The sequence below is a fragment of the Hemiscyllium ocellatum genome, chromosome 9 (genome assembly GCF_020745735.1).
Source record: "Hemiscyllium ocellatum isolate sHemOce1 chromosome 9, sHemOce1.pat.X.cur, whole genome shotgun sequence".
Lineage (NCBI taxonomy): Eukaryota > Metazoa > Chordata > Chondrichthyes > Orectolobiformes > Hemiscylliidae > Hemiscyllium > Hemiscyllium ocellatum.
Window position 1 is genome coordinate 52,348,397 of NC_083409.1, and position 17,784 is coordinate 52,366,180.

Here is a 17,784-nt window from a genome sequence, read left to right on the forward strand (position 1 = left end):
ATATGAGAGACAGCGTGTCTATGAGTGCAGCAGGTACATGTGACTCAGTCAATGTTGTATACCTCATATGTTGTAGGTAAGAATGCCCCGAGGCATGGTACATTGGTGAGACCAAGCAGATGCTACGAAGAATGAATGGACATCATTTAACAATTACCAGCCAGGGATCTTCCCTTCCAGTCGGTGAACACATCAGCGGTCAGGGACATTCATCCTCGGATCTTCGGGTGACCATCCTCCATGGCGGACTTCGGAATATGCAATAATGCAAAACGGCCGAGCAGAGGCTGGTAGCCAAGTGCGGTACCCATGAGGATGGCCTCAACCGGGACCTTGGGTTCATGTCACACTACAGCTGACCCTACACTCTCTCTCATACACACACACACACACACACACTTAAACACAAACTCTTTCATACTCTCACTCACAAAGACCTTCTTTCATACACAAACTCTCTCGCGTACACACACACTCACACCCATGCACACAGCCTCCACAGGCTTATACTCCGTCACACTCATGCACACACTCTACCAAGCACATAGACACACACACACACACACACACACACACATAAGCACACACTCTCTCATGTGCCCCGCCCCCCCTCTCTCTCTCTCTCTCTCTCTCGCGGGCGCACACACACACACACATTTGTATTTGCAGCATTGTATTTGCAGATACATTCTATTTTGGTCAAAAAGCATGCAAACTCCAGGCAGTCAATCCATGTTACATTGTATAAATTCCTACTTTGGAAACAGAACAAGTCTGACTCAAGATTGGGAAACAGACAGAGTCTAACCTCACACTTTTAATGCATTGTCTGAGCTGAGATGTCACCTTTTTTTTATAAAACCTTAAGTTATCTCAAGAATATGACTTAAAAGAAGGTCTAGGATTCATATATTAATGAACCAAAAACTGGAACCCATTCTAAAAGATGAAGTACTTAACAGCAATCTACATTTGTTCAATATATCATTTCAGTTGCATGATGCTATCATCTTTTGCTATAAATTCTGGGCCTTTTGGTTCTGCTCCATAGCTACCTGATGAAGGAGCAGGGGTCCAAAAGCTAGTACTTCCAAGTAAACCTGTTGGACTATAGCCTGGTGGTGTGTGACTTTTGACTAAATGTATGTAGTCATTAGAACAAAATAAATGAATTAACAATCCAAACTCAACCATAAGGAATATAAGTTACTTTTTCTTCTGGGGCAGAATAGAAGTGTTTGCATTTGAGACTCCACTAGGGGCAATTTTATTATTAATACATACATTGATTCAGTAATACCACACATGTGGGATTAAATTGCACTTCATTGCAAGTCATTTCATTCAGATTCCAAGGATGGACATTGCAAATTATAGTGTTAAGTAATCTTAAGACGTTGGTTAAGTCACTTTTGGAATAATGTGTGCAATTCTGGTCTCCCTCCTATCGGAAGGATGTTGTGAAACCTAGAAGGGTTCAGAAAAGATTTATAAGGATGTTGCCACGATTGGAGGGTTTGAACTATAGGGAGAGACTGAATACGTTGGGGCTGTTTTCCCCGCAGTGTCGGAGGCTGAGGAGTGACCTTATAGAAGTTTATAAAATCATGAGGGGCATGGATAGAGTAAATAAGTTTTTTCCCAGGGGTGAGGCGAATCCAGAACTAGGCGGCATAGGTTTAGGATGAGTGGGGAAAGATTTAAAAGGGTCCTAAGGGTCAAATTCTTCATATAGAGGGTGTGTGTGTGTATGGAATAAGCTGCCAGAGGAAGTGATGGAGGCTGGTACAATCACAATATTCAAAAGGCATCTGGATGTGTATATGAATAGGAAAGGTTTAGAGAGATATGGGCTAAATGCTGCAAATGGGACTAAATTTTTAGGATATCTGGTCGGCATGAAAGAGTTGGACTGAAGGATCTATTTCCATGCTGTACATCTCTGTGAGTGTGACTCTAAGCCTAACCATTACATTTTTTGCACTAAATGCCTCCATTAAATTTAGCTAATTAAATTTAGACAGCTGCTAACATAAAAGTGTCAAAGATCTCTGCATTTCTGAATCGCAATTCAGAGCTAAAACTGGAAAACATCATTTTGGAGCTGCCATATTCACACATTTAACTAAGTATGCAAGATCAAGGTCTGAAATGCTCAAGTGTGGTTTTTTTGGCAGGGTTGGCTATCATAGCAGCTTACTGCTAGACTTCACTCCGTCAATGAAGCATGAGACTTTTGGGTCTGTAAAATACATCTGGATAAAGTTACATACCTCAGAGCACCTAATCAAGGCATGGTATTGACTTATATCCTTAGCATCTGTGGCACATTATGTATTCTCTCTGTGACATTTCCCACAGATCACTGGCTCATTTTGGCCTTAGTTTACAGGTGAATACACTGGAGCAAGTCAGCAATTACTACTTCTTTAGCAAGACCAGTGAGAACAGCAACATCCAACAGCTGCTGTATAGTCTCCAAAGAGAGAAGCAGCAGGTTAACATCCAACAAGGAAGCAGAGCAAAATGATCATTCTCCACATCTACAGACCTTGCTGTCATTTTCTACCACTCTTACAAATACAGTGCAGACTAAAAGACATTCCAGACCATCCTCAGTGAACTCTTAGCTGCTGGAATGGGACTTCGCTCAGAAGTATTAGGTAAGCATTCGATCTTGATGCCCATCAAGGTTACAGCTGCCCTGAATTTCATGTCACCAGCATCTCCTAATCCCCTTAATTCAAAAATGAATTCTCAAGCCATTTTCTCTAGATCACACTTGTTTCATATTCTTCCCTGGTGATAAGGAGAGGCAGGCATCCCAGACACATCCCATCCACCACTGCGGGCTTTCTCCAGGTGCAGGGCATTATTGACTGCACCATACTGCTGAAAATGCGTTGCTGGTTAAAGCACAGCAGGTCAGGCAGCATCCAAGGAATAGGAAATTCAACGTTTCGGGCATAAGCCCTTCATCAGGAACCATACTGCTTGCAAGTGCTTCGCTGACATGATACAGAGGGTAGACTAGAGTGGTGCTGGAAAAGCACAGTAGGTCAGGCAGCATTCGAGGAGCAGGAAAATTGGAATTTCAGGCAAAAGCCCTTTATCAGGAAGTATAAACAATGTAATGGTCAAGATTACTTGTAAACATGATTTGCAGTTTTTGTTCTTGGAAAATGTGTGGCTTGCCAATGAGGTGCAATTTGATTCCAGGTGTGTGGTATAACTGAATCAGTGGATCCATGCTTAATTCACCAACCTTCCCAATTTATCATCAGAAAAGACTTTCACTCTATTAATGTTCAACTTGTCTCTGACCACTGCTGCTAGTTATTGCTGCATGCAGACTGCAGACCTCTTTCCAAGGATGGCTGCAAAAAAGCAAGGACTAACTCTGCCAAACACGACTGATGGCATCTTTATGATACACTCAAAGTGATACAGAATAAAGATATATGATGCCAACATTTCCACAGGGCCATATTGGTTCAGACCACTGTACTCTTGAAGATGAGGTATTGCTGCTTGGACTGCTCCAGCAGAACATTGCTGTATAACCTAGAAAGAGTTGCTCCGTTGTAGTATGTTCTGCCCTACTCAACTGAAAATAATGATGGGATGATAGTCACAGATGTAGTAGAAATGGGTGATCAACAGAAATCTTCTGAGGATGAGAATCTGCAGCAGATTGAGAGGAGTCCCAAAGCACCTCATTTTGAGCCTTCCGTCCAATGTTCCATCTAATTTTTATGCTGGTGTGTGGAATAGGTCTGAGTGATATATTTCATATGGTAACTTTTTACACAATGTGATTGTTAACAATTAAAAATGTATATTTGTATTATTTCACAGTTACATATATTCTACCTGCTAAAGTACACAAAATTGTTTGCTCATCTCTGAAGTCCAGTGACCTGTTTAGTAGTGGTGCTACATACACTATGTATAATACACTACCAAAAGGTGAAGCTGATAATTTCTTCACTCCTTCATGGCTAGTTTTCACACCTATTTTTATTTGGTCTCTTAACGATTTTATAAGACTCCAGATTGATATTTTGTTGCGACTTAAGTTGTCCATGTGATCTATTGCTAATTAATTTCTGAGTTTAGATTTAATTGAGTTAATTAGACTAAATCGACACTACCAGTCAGAACTTAATGTCTGAAATGTTGCACAGATGTTAAGAAGAATGAATATTTCTCGAAACTGGTCAACTTTTACAGCACAGTTCACCAACTCACTGAATGTCTGATTAGAACCTGTTTTGACTTTTGCCTTGATAACTGCAGTTTCACCAATGGATGCCATTCTCTTGATTCCTCTTCTAGAAATCTGTTAGCTGGTCACACAGTAGGATTGCAGCAGTGTCAACATTACTGTCTAGAGTAACCAGAACCTTAACTTTAGCACTCCAATCAAGATGTTCACCCAGATACAGAATTTCCAGTTTTTTATCTTAGCCTTTGCAAATGGCATCGCTTCAATTGTTGCCAAACAGCTTCTCTGAAAGAATTAGCACAATGGTGCTAGTTCAATTAGAACATAGTTCAGAACATTTAGTGCATCATGATATTGTAGCTTTGCGAGCATTGTCAGGCAATACTTATTTATTGGACTATTGTGCTTATTCACTTGTTCTGTGTGGTAGTCAATCAAGTCATTGTAATTTTGCATCAGTGCCTTAACACCTACCTCACTACATTCCAAAGTTGAAATACCACTGTTTAACACACTGACTTTGGCAATGTCTTCAAATTGTCCTTTTGTCACAGATGACCTGCTGGATACTATATACAGTTCTTTGAAGCATTCTACCATTTTGCATTATTGACACCTGCGCATCTATTCCCAGATCTTTGCTGGACTAGCAATCCAGAGACCCAAGTAATGTTCTAAGGACCTGGGTTTGAATCCTACCATGGCAATTTAATTTGTTCAATTAGGAATAAAGTCCGATTGTCCTGTCTTCACATTCAGCATCCCCTCCATTGTGTTGTATTGCACCATCACTGTGCTAAATGAGATAGACTTCAAACAGATTTCATGACTGGATATCTATGAAGTCCTGTGGGCCAACAGTGGTATCAGAGTTGTACTGCAACACAACCTGTAACCAGCAAAGTCCTCTACCACCACCACCATGCCAGGAGATCAACCTTGGTTTGTTGAAGAGTGCAGAGCGCATGCCAAGAATAGCATCACGGATACATGGTGAAGTTACAAAACAAGATTATTTGTCTGCCAATAAGCACAGGCATCAAGTGACAGGATGAGGTGATTCCACAACAACAGGTCAGCTCTACATACCTGCCACATCCTGTTTTGAATGGTGCTGAACAATTAAATAATTCACTAGGAGAGAAAGGTCCATAAACTTCTCCATCTTTAATTATGGAAGAGTCCAGCATATCAGCACAAAAGAGAAGGCTGAAGCATTTGCAATACCCTTCAGCCAGAATTGCCAAGTTTATGATCCAGAATGGACTCCTCTAGAGATCCCCAGCTTTGCAGTTGCCAGTCTTCTATCAATTCAATCCACTCCATGTGATGTCAAGAAAAGTCTTGAGGCACTGAATACTGACAACATTCTGGTAATAGTAGTGAAGACATCTTCTCCAAATGGATCCCAAGCCAAGTTGTTCCAGTACAGCTCCAAAAATGTTATCTACTCCATAGTACAGAAAATTGAGCAGGTATGTCCTTTACTGAAAAGGCAGGACAAATCCAACCCAGCCAATTACTGCCAAGTTGGTCTGCCCTCAACTATCAATAAAATGCTAAGTGATGGAAAGGGTCATGAATAGTTCCGTCCAGCAGCACTTGCTCCACAATAACCAGGATTTGGCTGATAAGTAGCAAGTAACATTTGCACTACTCAAGTGCCAGGCAAAGGCCATCTCTAATAAGAGAGAATCTAATCATTGCATCTGGACATTCAATGGCACTACCATCAGTGCCCCACTATCAATGCTTTGGCAGTTACCATTGACCAGAAACTAAACTGGCTACAAAAGCTGGTCACTTGCCTAGAAGGCAGCTCTAACAATACTCAAGAAGTTTGACAACATTTAAGACAAAGCTGACCACTTGATTGGTACCATATCCATTAATATACACTCCCTCCACTATCAATGTTCAGGAGCAGCAACGCTCATCATGTATAAGATGCACTGTAGAAATTCACCAAGACTTCTTTAGACAGTACCTGCCAAATCCACAAATACCACGATATAGAAGGAAAGGGGCGATTGATATATCCAGCAAGTTCCTTTCCAAGCCACTCATCTGACTTGCAAATATATTAGTAGAGATCAGAGTGGTGCTGGAAAAGCACAGCAGGTCAGGCAGCATCCGAGGAGCAGGAAAATCGATGTTTTGGGCAAAAGCCCTTCATCAGGAATGGAGGCAGGGAGCCTCCAGGGTGGAGAAATAAATGGGGTAAGGGCAGGTGTCACACTAAATCCCACAGCTACTTGGATTACACCTCTTCCCACCCTACCTCCTGCAAAAATGCCATCCCATATTCCTAATTCCTCCACCTCTGCCATATCTGCTCCTAGGAGGACCAGTTCCACCACAGAACATTGCAAGAATTGCAAAATCTGTGCCCACACCCCCTCCCTCACCTCCATCCAAGGCCCCAAAGGAGCCTTCCACATCCATCAAAGTTTCACTTGCACATCCACCAATGTCATTTATTGTATCCATTGCTCCCGATGCAGTCTCCTCTACATTGGGGAAACTGGAGCTTTCTCGCAGAGCACTTCAGGGAATAACTCCAGGACACCCGTACCAATCAATCTACTGCCCCGTGGCCCAACGTTTCAACTCCCTCTCCCACTCTGCCGAGGACATGCAGGTCCTGGGCTCCTCCACTGCCACTCTCTCACCAGCCGACACCTAAAGGAATAACGCCTAATCTTCCACCTTGGAACACTTCAACCCGAGGGCATCAATGTGGACTTCACCAGTTTCCTCATTTCCCCTCCCTCCCACGGTACCCCAGTTCCAACCTTCCAGCTCAGCACCATCCTCATGACCTGTCCTACCTGCCAATCTCCCTTCCCACCTATCTGCTCCACCCTCCCCTCTGGCCTATCACTCCATCCCCACTCCCATTCACCTATTGTACTCTTTGCTACCTTTTCCCCCGCCCCACACCTTGCTCCATTTATCTCTCCACACTGGAGGCTCCCTGTCTGCATTTCAGATAAAGGGCTTTTGCCCGAAACGTCGATTTTCCTGCTCCTCGGTTGCTGCCTGACCTGCTGTGCTTTTCCAGCACCACTCTGATCGCTACTCTAGTTTTCAGCACCTGTAGGCCTCACTTTTGCCTTGCAAATATATTGCCACTCCTTAATTGTCACTGGATCAAAATCTTGGAACTCCCTCCCGAAAAGCATTGAGAGTCTATTTGCACCAAAAAACTGATGCGATTCAAGTGGGCAAATTTCCACCACCTTCCCAAGGGCAACTAGAAATGGGCAACAAACATTGATTTAGGCAGCCAAGACCACACCCCAAAAATGTAGAAGAAGAAATCCCTGTACATTGATTTTATTTACAGTGTCATCCACTTCAAAGTGAAACACTTTGGATGTAGTCATTGCCACCATGATTCAAAGATCTTTGATATCTGCAGTCAAAGGAGTCAGTTGCTTGTTAAGAGATAAGCTTGGACATCACAATTTCTTTCCTCTTTGAGATGTCGAAAGAGGATACTCATTTCTCAAAACAGTGCAATTTCACCAGGTTCAATAGTGAAAAAAAATGAGAACAGACACTTCGAGAGTGTAAGTGCATATACAAGTATAAAGTGCAAGAAACTTTACAATGTGGTGTCACCTGTGCTACCTATGTACTTTCAGTAAGTTATTTTCTTCCCATCCCTCCAATATATCAAAGAGCAATACCAACATTCACAGCTGAGGTGCACGGACCATTCTCTGCACCTGTCGGTATAGAAGATTTGGGCAGTTGTCTCTGGGGTTGTTTGGGCCTCGAGGGCCCAGACCTGCTGTGAATGTGTAAGAATTGATAGGGGGGTTGCAGGTGAAAGGCTTACAGGTACATCCTATGAAGGTTGAGTGACTTCTTTTTCAGATCTCTGGCACTGACCTTTTGTGGACAGAGATTCACGGGGTGCTGTTAGTGCTTGCATTGAGTGAAATTAGTTAGTTGGGAAAGAGGGATTGCAATTTGTGCAAGTTAAGAATAGTTCAGTGGTAGTAGTAGCCAGAGGCTGACACAGCACAGCACATCTGAACTGGTTGTTGTCAATGGAAGTGTTTGTGTCTCCACAAGCTGTTGCATTTTTCCCTGGTGAAATCCAACATCCTTTGGACTGAGGATTCGTATGGGCTGAGTCATTGTACCTGCTGGTCTTCATGGTCTCCACTCCATTGTGAGACATTTCTTTTTGCATTGATACAAAAGGAGGGACTGAGTGTGATGAAAGTAGATAGGAAAGCTCTTAGTGGTAATGCAGGGACAGAATAAGTACAGAGTTAACTCCAGTGAGTTAGCAGCAAGTGCTGAGGATAATAAAAGAGTAGTTAGTTTGCAAGAATGATGTGTGTGAAGAGCTGTTGAGTGGGCATAATGCATTCCATAAACCTCAACAAGAAGTGCATGCAGTGATAGCTTTAGAGTGTGTGGTGGCCTTGCGATTGTGAGGTAGCAGTGAAAAAGTGGTGGCACTTACCCTTGTGGAACACAGATTATCCTTCCTGGACTGTTTCACTGAGGACACTGCACTCAGCTGCTATTTTTGTACAGGCTTACAGGCTGTTTGAGTCTAGTGATGTGGCCATCTTTGCCAATCAGCGTGAGAATGTATTGCCTTTTCCCACTCTCCACAAGCACCTCCATGTTACCTGTTGGCAAAGCGAGGAGCCAATTTGCCTTTCTGGGTCACTTCCTCAGAATAACAGTCCAGGATCACAGTAAAAAAATGAATTCCTAGATTACATATTTAATGAGGTGAAGAGCAGAACAAAGCACAAGAAGAGTCACCAATAGCCATGGCAAAGCAAACCCATGAACCTCGGATAAGAAAACTTTGTTGAAGAATGGGAAAATTCATCCCCATTTTGTTCAAAGGATTAATTTGAGTGTAGAATTATCATTCTCAGAAACTCACTCATGTAATGACAATGAAAGGTAAAGGTCTTTTATTGCATTCAAATTTGAGCTAGATAAATATTTGACAGATGTGTCAAAGGTTGTGGGGTTCAGACAGGAAATAGAGTCGAGCGTGCAGCCAGATCAACCGCCACCTTACTGAATGACTTAAACAGCCAAAGGGCCTAAACGTGCTCCCAAGTCCTATGTATTGCTATTGTAATGTCAGTGCTGTTGCTTTTTAAAGAAAGAATCAGAATATCTTCATAGTGTTTGCTTTGTTCTCCCTGGAATACGAGGCACTTAAGAGTTGAGAAAGCAGTCACTGGCCGGGAGAGCCTTTTTAGCCACTCAGACACAATTCCAATCCAGCAGAGTTGACTTTTCAGGAATTTTGCCTCAATGATTATACAGCTGGCTTCAAGAAGACTAATGTTAGTTGCACAGTTTCCCACTGAACATGGAGAATACAGTGGAGGCACTGCTGGTAATATTTTTCTCACAATGTTATGTGTTGCCAATACACTGTCCAGGGCTCACTGTGTTGCAGGAGTCTGGCGACAATTTCTCTACACAAGTATTTGTTGAGATGTGGACGTCTATTGTCAAACACTTGGAGCATAGTTTGTAGACGTCTGAACTGACACTGTCAATAGTGATCTTTTAGAGAGGCAGCAACCAAGACATCAGTAGTGCTCAACATACTCAAGTCTATCATTAAACATTTATAAGAGATTGAAAATGTTGCTGTCCAGTTCTGAGGTTTTGGTTTGGGAATTTTCAAGAACAGGACAATCCTAAGCTTGAAAATTAAATGTATTTCTCTCTTCATGGCTGCTGCCAATCTGATGTGTGTTTCTAGGCTTCTGTATTTAAATTTCCAGCATGTGTAGAATTTTGCTATCGTCTTGGGAATGTTGGACACAACCAAAAGTTTTACTCACTCTCTCCAGCATTTATACCTATCTTGCCTTCAGCGACAGGTTGCTCTGTTTGACCCATCCAATCTTTATGGCCTCCAGTTCCACTGGTGTAATGACAATGAAAGGCATTCCACCTCTGGTGTACTGGCATTCTCTGACATTCTGAGCCCATTTGTTTTTAAGTATAGACATGGGCAACGTCACTTCTGCCTCATGGTGCAACTATGTGCAACTATGTTGCTTAGATAATTTAAATGCGCAATACTGTACTGCCACATGATAACGTGAATTGACATTCATCATTAGCGAGTTTTGAGAAGTTGCATCATGTCAATGCAACATTCACTCAGAGCTAAGCATGGGGATTGGGTGCATGAGAAGTGGAAGCCTGAATGTGGACACTGGTATCTGATGTTGTATCATATGTGGATTTACCACCTGGCCTAACAACTGATGGATGCCTTTTAATTAAAGATTTTCAGAGTTTTCAACTCTAAAACATCACTCATTTTTCCTGACCATAATTAAATTTCTTCCTGCGCTAGATCCATTTTCCTGCAAAGATCCCTTGACTGCCTGTGACATCTGCCACTGTCAGCCATGCTTGCCTGTTGAGACATGTTGACCTGTTGTCAATCTGTCAACACAACTGAATTGGCACAATTCAAGTCCTAGTGTAACAGCGCTTTGCCCTTTTAGTCATTCCTATAACTCACAGAGTATACTTTATTTAAACTGAACGTCTGAAATTTAGAAAAATAGGAATCATAAGTAAATAATGTCAAGAATAAGTTCTTCCTATTGTGTCTAAGTGATGTGTTTTATTTTGTTAGATCAACTGGAACAAACAGATTCACGTCTAAGAACAAGATGAATAGAATTCAATAATCAAGTGGTTGGGAAATAATTTAGTGCAATAAATGTAGGGCAATGAAGAAAGAAAGTGCAGTTTTCATTCCTCCGTTTCTTAAATGGCCTGACAATCCTTCACTATTTCAGCATGTTTAATTTAAATGAGTTAATGTTTGTGTTAAAATAAAACTTATTAAAATACGAATGCATATGAACACAATGAGTACTTATCTGATAACTCAAGAATAATTCCGACAGTGCCTAATTATTTAAGCATCCAAGATCTATTGTTAACAGTGTTGCCATCTCAGTGACAAAATTATCTGGATTATGGTAGCAATTAAGAACTTTCCAAAACTGAACTGGCAATCTCACTGTTGTTTGTTTTTACTTAACTGAGGTTTTGCATTGGCTGAAGGGGAAACATTGACTGAAGGGGAATACTGTCCAAAAATTCAAATGAACCAACATTAGAGTGGGAATATAACAAAGGACCATACTAATTACAATAGAAAACATCTACGCAGATGTTGAAATTTCTCAGAGATTCCCCCTAATATTCTTCCATATTTATCAACTTTCAGTTGCAGTTAAGAAAAGATCATAATGGTAGCATATAAACATATTGTTTCACAACTTACCTCTAATAACGATATCATCTGTTAACATTCCAAATCCTGAGGCATGATATTCTCCTGGAAAAATTACCACTGTGTCTCCACTGAAGCAACTGTCTAAGGATGCATCTAAGTTGTCATGTTGCTGAATTAGTGTATTAGCAGAGAAATCCTTAATCTGCAGAAAGCAAGTATAACTGTAGCCCAAATATATAATTGCATTCAAACAGAAAGATGGTGCTCCTCTGTGATAAATATCTTGACATTTTCATGCCCATATTTAGGAAAAGTAAGTTATTAAATGAAAACATATTCCGTGCATTCTACAATTCAAGTGAAAAGCAGCCTATGTGCGTGAGGAATGAATGTTTTTAAAAAAACTGGATTTTCCGTTTTGGTATTCACAACCTTCCTCATACATTGACAATCAGCCTCAAAAATAAATAGGGTATGGTATCAAATGGACTTCCTCTAGAAACATTTATAATGCTTCTGCACTCTCATTCATGTTATAATCTCATTCCATGCCTTTGCCATGCTTTATTTGTGCAAATTAAAGTGATATTAAACATTAAGAGTGGTAGTGAAACACTGATCGTACTGAATCAGATCCAGACAATTATGCTTACTGAAAACAATACAACACTGCAGATTTTCACCCCTCCAGAGCTAGCATACTTCAACTATGGTTAAACAGCTCAATGATTTGGGTGTTTAAACTAGCTCAGCAGGGGGATGGGAACTTGTGTTTTACTTCCAGTACACAGGAGGATGAGAGTAGGGAGGACATGGACAGTATTTCACAGTGAAAGAGTGTGCTGACAGACAGCGAGCTGGCTTCAAGTGTGTGTCTACTTCAACACCAGGAATATCCAGAATAAGGTAGGTGAGCTTGCAGCATGGATAGTTAATTGGGACTTCGATGTTGTGGCCATTTCTGAGACGTGGATAGAGCAAGGTCAGGAATGGATGTTGCACTTTCCAGGGTTTAGATCTTTCATTAAGATCAGGGAAGGTGATAAAAGAGGGGAAGGTGTGGCTTTGTTAGTCAAGGACAATATAACAGTGGCTGAAAGAATTTTTGACGAGGACTTGTTTACTGAGGTGGTATGGGCTGAGGTTAGAAACAGGAAAGGTCACACAGCTGGGAATTGTTTATAGGCCTCCGCAAAGTTGCAGGGATGTGGAGGAGAGGATTGGCAAATCGATTCTGGGCAGGAGTGAAAGGAACAGAGTGGTCATTATGGGAGACTTTAACTCCCCCAACGTTGACTGGAAATGCCAAAACTCTAGTACATTGGCTGGATCAGTTTTTGTCCAATGTGTGCAGGAGGGTTTCCTGACACATTATGTCGAAGGGCTGACAAAAGAGGAGGCCACACTGGATCTGGTACTTGGTAATGAACCATGCCAGGTGTTTGATTTAGTGATAGGTGAGCATTTTGGAGATAGTGACCATAATTTGGTTATGTTTAATTTAGCGATGGAAAGGGATAGGTACATGCCACAGGGCAAGAAATATAGATGGGGAAAAGGCAAATATAATGTGATTAAGCAACACTTAGGAGGCATGGAATGGGGCAGCAAAATGAAGGGGATGGGGACAATTGAAATGTGCAGCTGGTTGAAGGAACAGATATTGCGTGTCTTTGATAGGTATGTCCCTGTTAGGTAGGGAGGAAGTGATAAGGTATGGGAGCCATGGTTTACTAAAGAAATTGTATCTCTTGTTAAGCGGAAGAAGGAGGCTTATGAGTTGATGAGGCAAGTGGTTCAGATGAGGCAATGGAGAGTTACACAGCAACTAGGAAGGAATTAAAGAGAGAGTTAAGAAGAGCAAGGAGGGGACATGAGCAGTCTTTAGCAGGTGGAATGAAAGAGAACCCTAAAGCTTTCTCGGTATGTGAGGAATAAAAGGATGACTTGGGTAGGAACACGGCCTGAGAAAGTCAGAAGTGGGAAGTTGTGTGTGAATCCTGTGGAAATCGGAAAGGTGCTAAACAAATATTTCTCATCTGTTTTCACTCAGGAAAAGGAGAATACTGTAGCGGAGAAGACTGAGACAGGGGTTTTAGACTTGAAACAATTGAGATTAGTAAAGAGGAAGGTGTTATTAATTCTAGAAGGTGTGAAAGTAGGTAAGTCCCCTGAGCTGGATGGGATTTTTCCAAGAATTCCCTGGGAATCCAGGGTAAAGATGGCACAGCATTTGGCCTTGATCTTTGAGTCGTCATTGTCTACAGGTTTAGTACCAGAGGACTGGGGAATTGCAAATGTTGTGCCCTTGATCAAGAAGGGCAGTAGAGATGACTCAGTTAATTATAGACCAGTGAGCTCTATGTCTATTATAGGAAAAGTTCTGGAAACGATAATAAGGGATAGGATTTATAATTATCTAGCAAGCACCAATTTGATTGGAAATTGTGAACATGGATTTGTCAAGGGCAGGTCATGTCTCTCAAACCTCATGAGTTTTTTGAGAAGCATGTGGATGAAGGTAGGACAGTTGATGTGGTGTACATGGACTTCAGTAAAGCCTTTGATAAGGTTAGACACGGTAGGCTACTGGAGAAAATGTGGAAGCATCGGATTGAAGGTGATTGGTCAGTTTGGAATAGAAATTGGTTTTCTGTAAGAAGGCAATGCGTGGTGGTTGATGGAAAATATTCAGCCTGGAGTCCGGTTACTAGTGGCGTGCCACAAGGATCTGTTTTGGAACCATTGCTGTTTCTCATTTTTATAAACAACATGGATGCATGCATAGGTGGATGGGTTAGTAAGTTTGCAGATGATACTAAATTTGGTGGAGTGGTGGACAGTGTGGAAGAATGTTGCAGGGGGACTTGGATAAACTGCAGAATTGAGCTGAGAAGATGCAAATGGAGTTCAATGCACATAAATGTAAGGTAAGAAAACTTTGGTAAGAAAACAGGAAGGCAGAATACTGGGTCATTAGAAAGATTCTTGGTAGTGTGGTTGTGCAGAGGGACTTTGGAGTCCATGTACACAGATCTCTGAAAGTTGCCACCCAAGTTGATAGTGCTGTTAAGAAGGCATACGCTGTGTTAGGTTTCATTGGTAGCGGGATTGAGTTCTGAAGCCATGATATCATGCTTAATATTGAGGTCTCTCTTAGAGTATTGTGTGCAGCTCTGATCGCCCTTCCTTGCAGGAAGGATGTGGAAGCATTGGAAAAGTTGCAGAGGAGATTTACCAGGATGTTGCCTGGTCTGGAGTGAAGGTCTTATGAGGAAAGGCTGCAGGACTGATCTGTTCTCATTGCAGAGAAGGCTAAGAGGAGGTTGAATAGAGGTATACAAGATGATCAAAGGATTAGATAGGGTGGACAGTGAGAGTCTTTTTCCTAGGATGATGATGTTTGCTTGCACGAGGGGGCATAGTTGCAAATTGAGAGGTGATAGATTTAAGATAGATGTCAGAGGCAAGTTCTTTACTCCTTGTTAAAGGCGTAGAATGCCCTGTCTGCCAATGTAGTGAACTCAGCCACATTAGCAACACTTAAACAATCCTTGGATAAGTATATGGATGATGATGGGATAGTGTAGGGTGATGATCTTAGATTAGTTCACAAGTCGATGCAACATCGAGGGCCGAAGGGCCTGTTCTGTGTGTATTGTTCTATGTTTACTTAACTTCAAAACTGCACAAAACTAAATTGTTAAAAATTGTTTGGAAAATCCTGACTTGACGCTCCTCCCCATTCCTATGGTATGTATGGTGTAAAAAATGCATAGAAATTTTCTGCTAAAGAAACTTGGCTGGGAGCACCATCTATAAATTGAACACCCAACTTCCTATTGCATTAAATCGAGCTCTGAAGCCATTTTAAGGCACAGTGACATGACGTCAATGGACTACAGATTGGCTCCTTGTATAGAAAGGTCATGGTATTAAGGTGGGCGTTGCCTCATGTTATCTTACTCCTTGGCTGTTCCTGGTGTAGTGTTATAAAAGGGATGGTTGTAGTCCTGACATATGCTGCTGTCTTGAAAGACCACGATATTATGCAACTGTGAATTTTGGTCCTTGTCATTCGGATCATCACCATTATTATTATACACTTTTTTTCTACTGTGCTGCACTTTTTCTATGGTGGATCTGCAGAAAAAGGGAAGAAGCTAAAACTGGGTGACTTTCATCCCTGCAAATTAAGGATAGGGAGAGGAAGAAAATTTGTGGATACGTGCTGCTTCCAAAGATATCAGGGGAAGGATGCAGGTGTTCACTCGGTAACCTGGAGTGAGAGGTTTGAAGTGGGATGTCCCTTCAGAGAAAAGAATTCCATGATGTTTAATCCTTCTTGATAGCAGCATCCTTGCAAATGGTAACGTTCTTGTTGCTCTCTTTTTACACCTTCTTTAGTTTCTCAATATCATTTTTGTAGTGTGGAGACTAAACCTGTGTGGAGTACTCCAACTGAAGTTTTGCCAAGGCTGTACATAATTTTAGCATTAGTTCCCCACTTTTGTGTCTATTGCTCCACTGTGTTTGCACTCCTAATGACCTTGTCAACACGTGAAATTACTTTCAGTGATTTTTGTGTTTGAATTCTCTGATGTTTTCTTCTACATGATTTAGGTTCTTACTTTGCAAGGATTAACTGGCTCTGTTATGGAATAGGATTAAACCTTTGAGCTGCTTGTCCTGTATGATTTAGTTTGACAGAGAATGGTATAAAGAACAATAAAGCCTTTAAGATATCTCCAACAAGTAATTTTAATTTTTGCTTTTGACAATAACATGAGTGTATTATTACTAATACACATTAATCAGGACAGCTATTACTATAAAGGGATGGACAGATATATTTGAACAGTTAACTTAATAAAACTCACTGGAATAACTCACCATGTCAGCTGTCAACATTTTTGCCACAATGTGTGTTACAATTTTTCCAGAAGAGCGTTGTCCTTTTCTACGCCTCAATATTCGTGGAAAAAACGGTCCATGTGCTCTGTCATTGATGAAAATAATGAACATAAGGAACTGAATTCAAGATATAACAGAAGGTGAGCAATGGCAAATATTTTTTAAAATTACTTCATCATTCCCAATAAATATACATTCTCTTGATGAATAAAATCTTTACTGGAAATGCAATACTGCAATGGCCAATTAGGTAAATTAAAGACAGTGTCACATTAAAATAAGCTAATAATATTCCCAGCTGAAAATGTGTTGCTGGAAAAGCGCAGCAGGTCAGGCAGCATCCAAGGAGCAGGAGAATGGACGTTTCGGGCATGAACCCTTCTTCATTTCATGATGTTCATAATTCCATGATGTTTAATCCTTCTTGATAGCAGCATCCTTGCAAATGGTAACGCTCTTGTTGCTCTCTTTTAACACCTTCTTTAGTTTCTCAATATCATTTTTGTAGTGTGGAGACTAAACCTGTGTGCAATACTTCAACTGAAGTTTTACCAAGGCTGTACCTAATTTTAGCATTAGTTCCCCACTTTTGTGTTTATTGTGTCTAGTCCTTCTCTTCCTGAAGAAGGGCTCATGCCCGAAACGTCGATTCTCCTGCTCCTTGGATGCTGCCTGATCTGCTGCGCTTTTCCAGCAACATATTTTCAACTCTGATCTCCAGCATCTGCAGTCCTCATTTTCTCCTAATAATATTCCCACAAAATCTGAGAATTGGGCATTTTTAAAATCACCAAACGATGACAAGAAGTTGATTGAGTTAGAAAATTAACTAAAGAATAAATTAGCAAGAAATTTAAAACAGAGGAATTAACTTTTGCTAGTAGTAAAAAAGGGAAAAAAAATCATGAAAGTAAACATGAGTCCAATAGAAAGGGAAGAAATTATAATGTTACTCAAGGAAATGTTTATCCTCAACTGCGTAAACAAAAAAACCTACTGAAAATTGCGAAGTATATCATTGGATTTTCATTGGTGACCTGGACCTCATTCTGGATTGCAGGCCTCATTTGTGGGGTTTCTGATTTACATCAGCGCTATTTAAGGATGTAAGCTAGCTTGGGTTACAAACTGCATTCTGCATTCCTGATCTGGCCAGCTCCATAGTGGAGACTGAACTTTTGAAGGACTCAGGTATCTTGAACCATAGCTTTTCAAAGGGTCCGTCATCCAAACTAAGTTCAAAAGGTGTCACCCATGACATGTGATTGCTTTGAAACATATAATTCTTAAGAGGCTAGATAGGGTAAATGTTGAGAGGATATTTCCCCTCATTGGAGTGGCTCGGACCAGACGGCATAGTCTCAGAATT

General features: G+C 41.1%; 1 protein-coding gene across 1 annotated transcript in view; it reads right to left on the minus strand.

Moving 5' to 3' along the window:
- Positions 1 to 17,784, minus strand: part of LOC132818508 (testicular spindle-associated protein SHCBP1L-like) — a 67,018-nt gene that overhangs the window by 16,659 nt on the left and 32,575 nt on the right. Inside the window, exons 6-7 of the mRNA XM_060829568.1 lie at positions 16,395 to 16,500; positions 11,550 to 11,703 (exon numbers count right to left, since the gene is read on the minus strand). Coding sequence (XP_060685551.1) covers positions 11,550 to 11,703; positions 16,395 to 16,500 — 260 coding nt within the window. The remainder of the gene's footprint in view (positions 1 to 11,549; positions 11,704 to 16,394; positions 16,501 to 17,784) is intronic.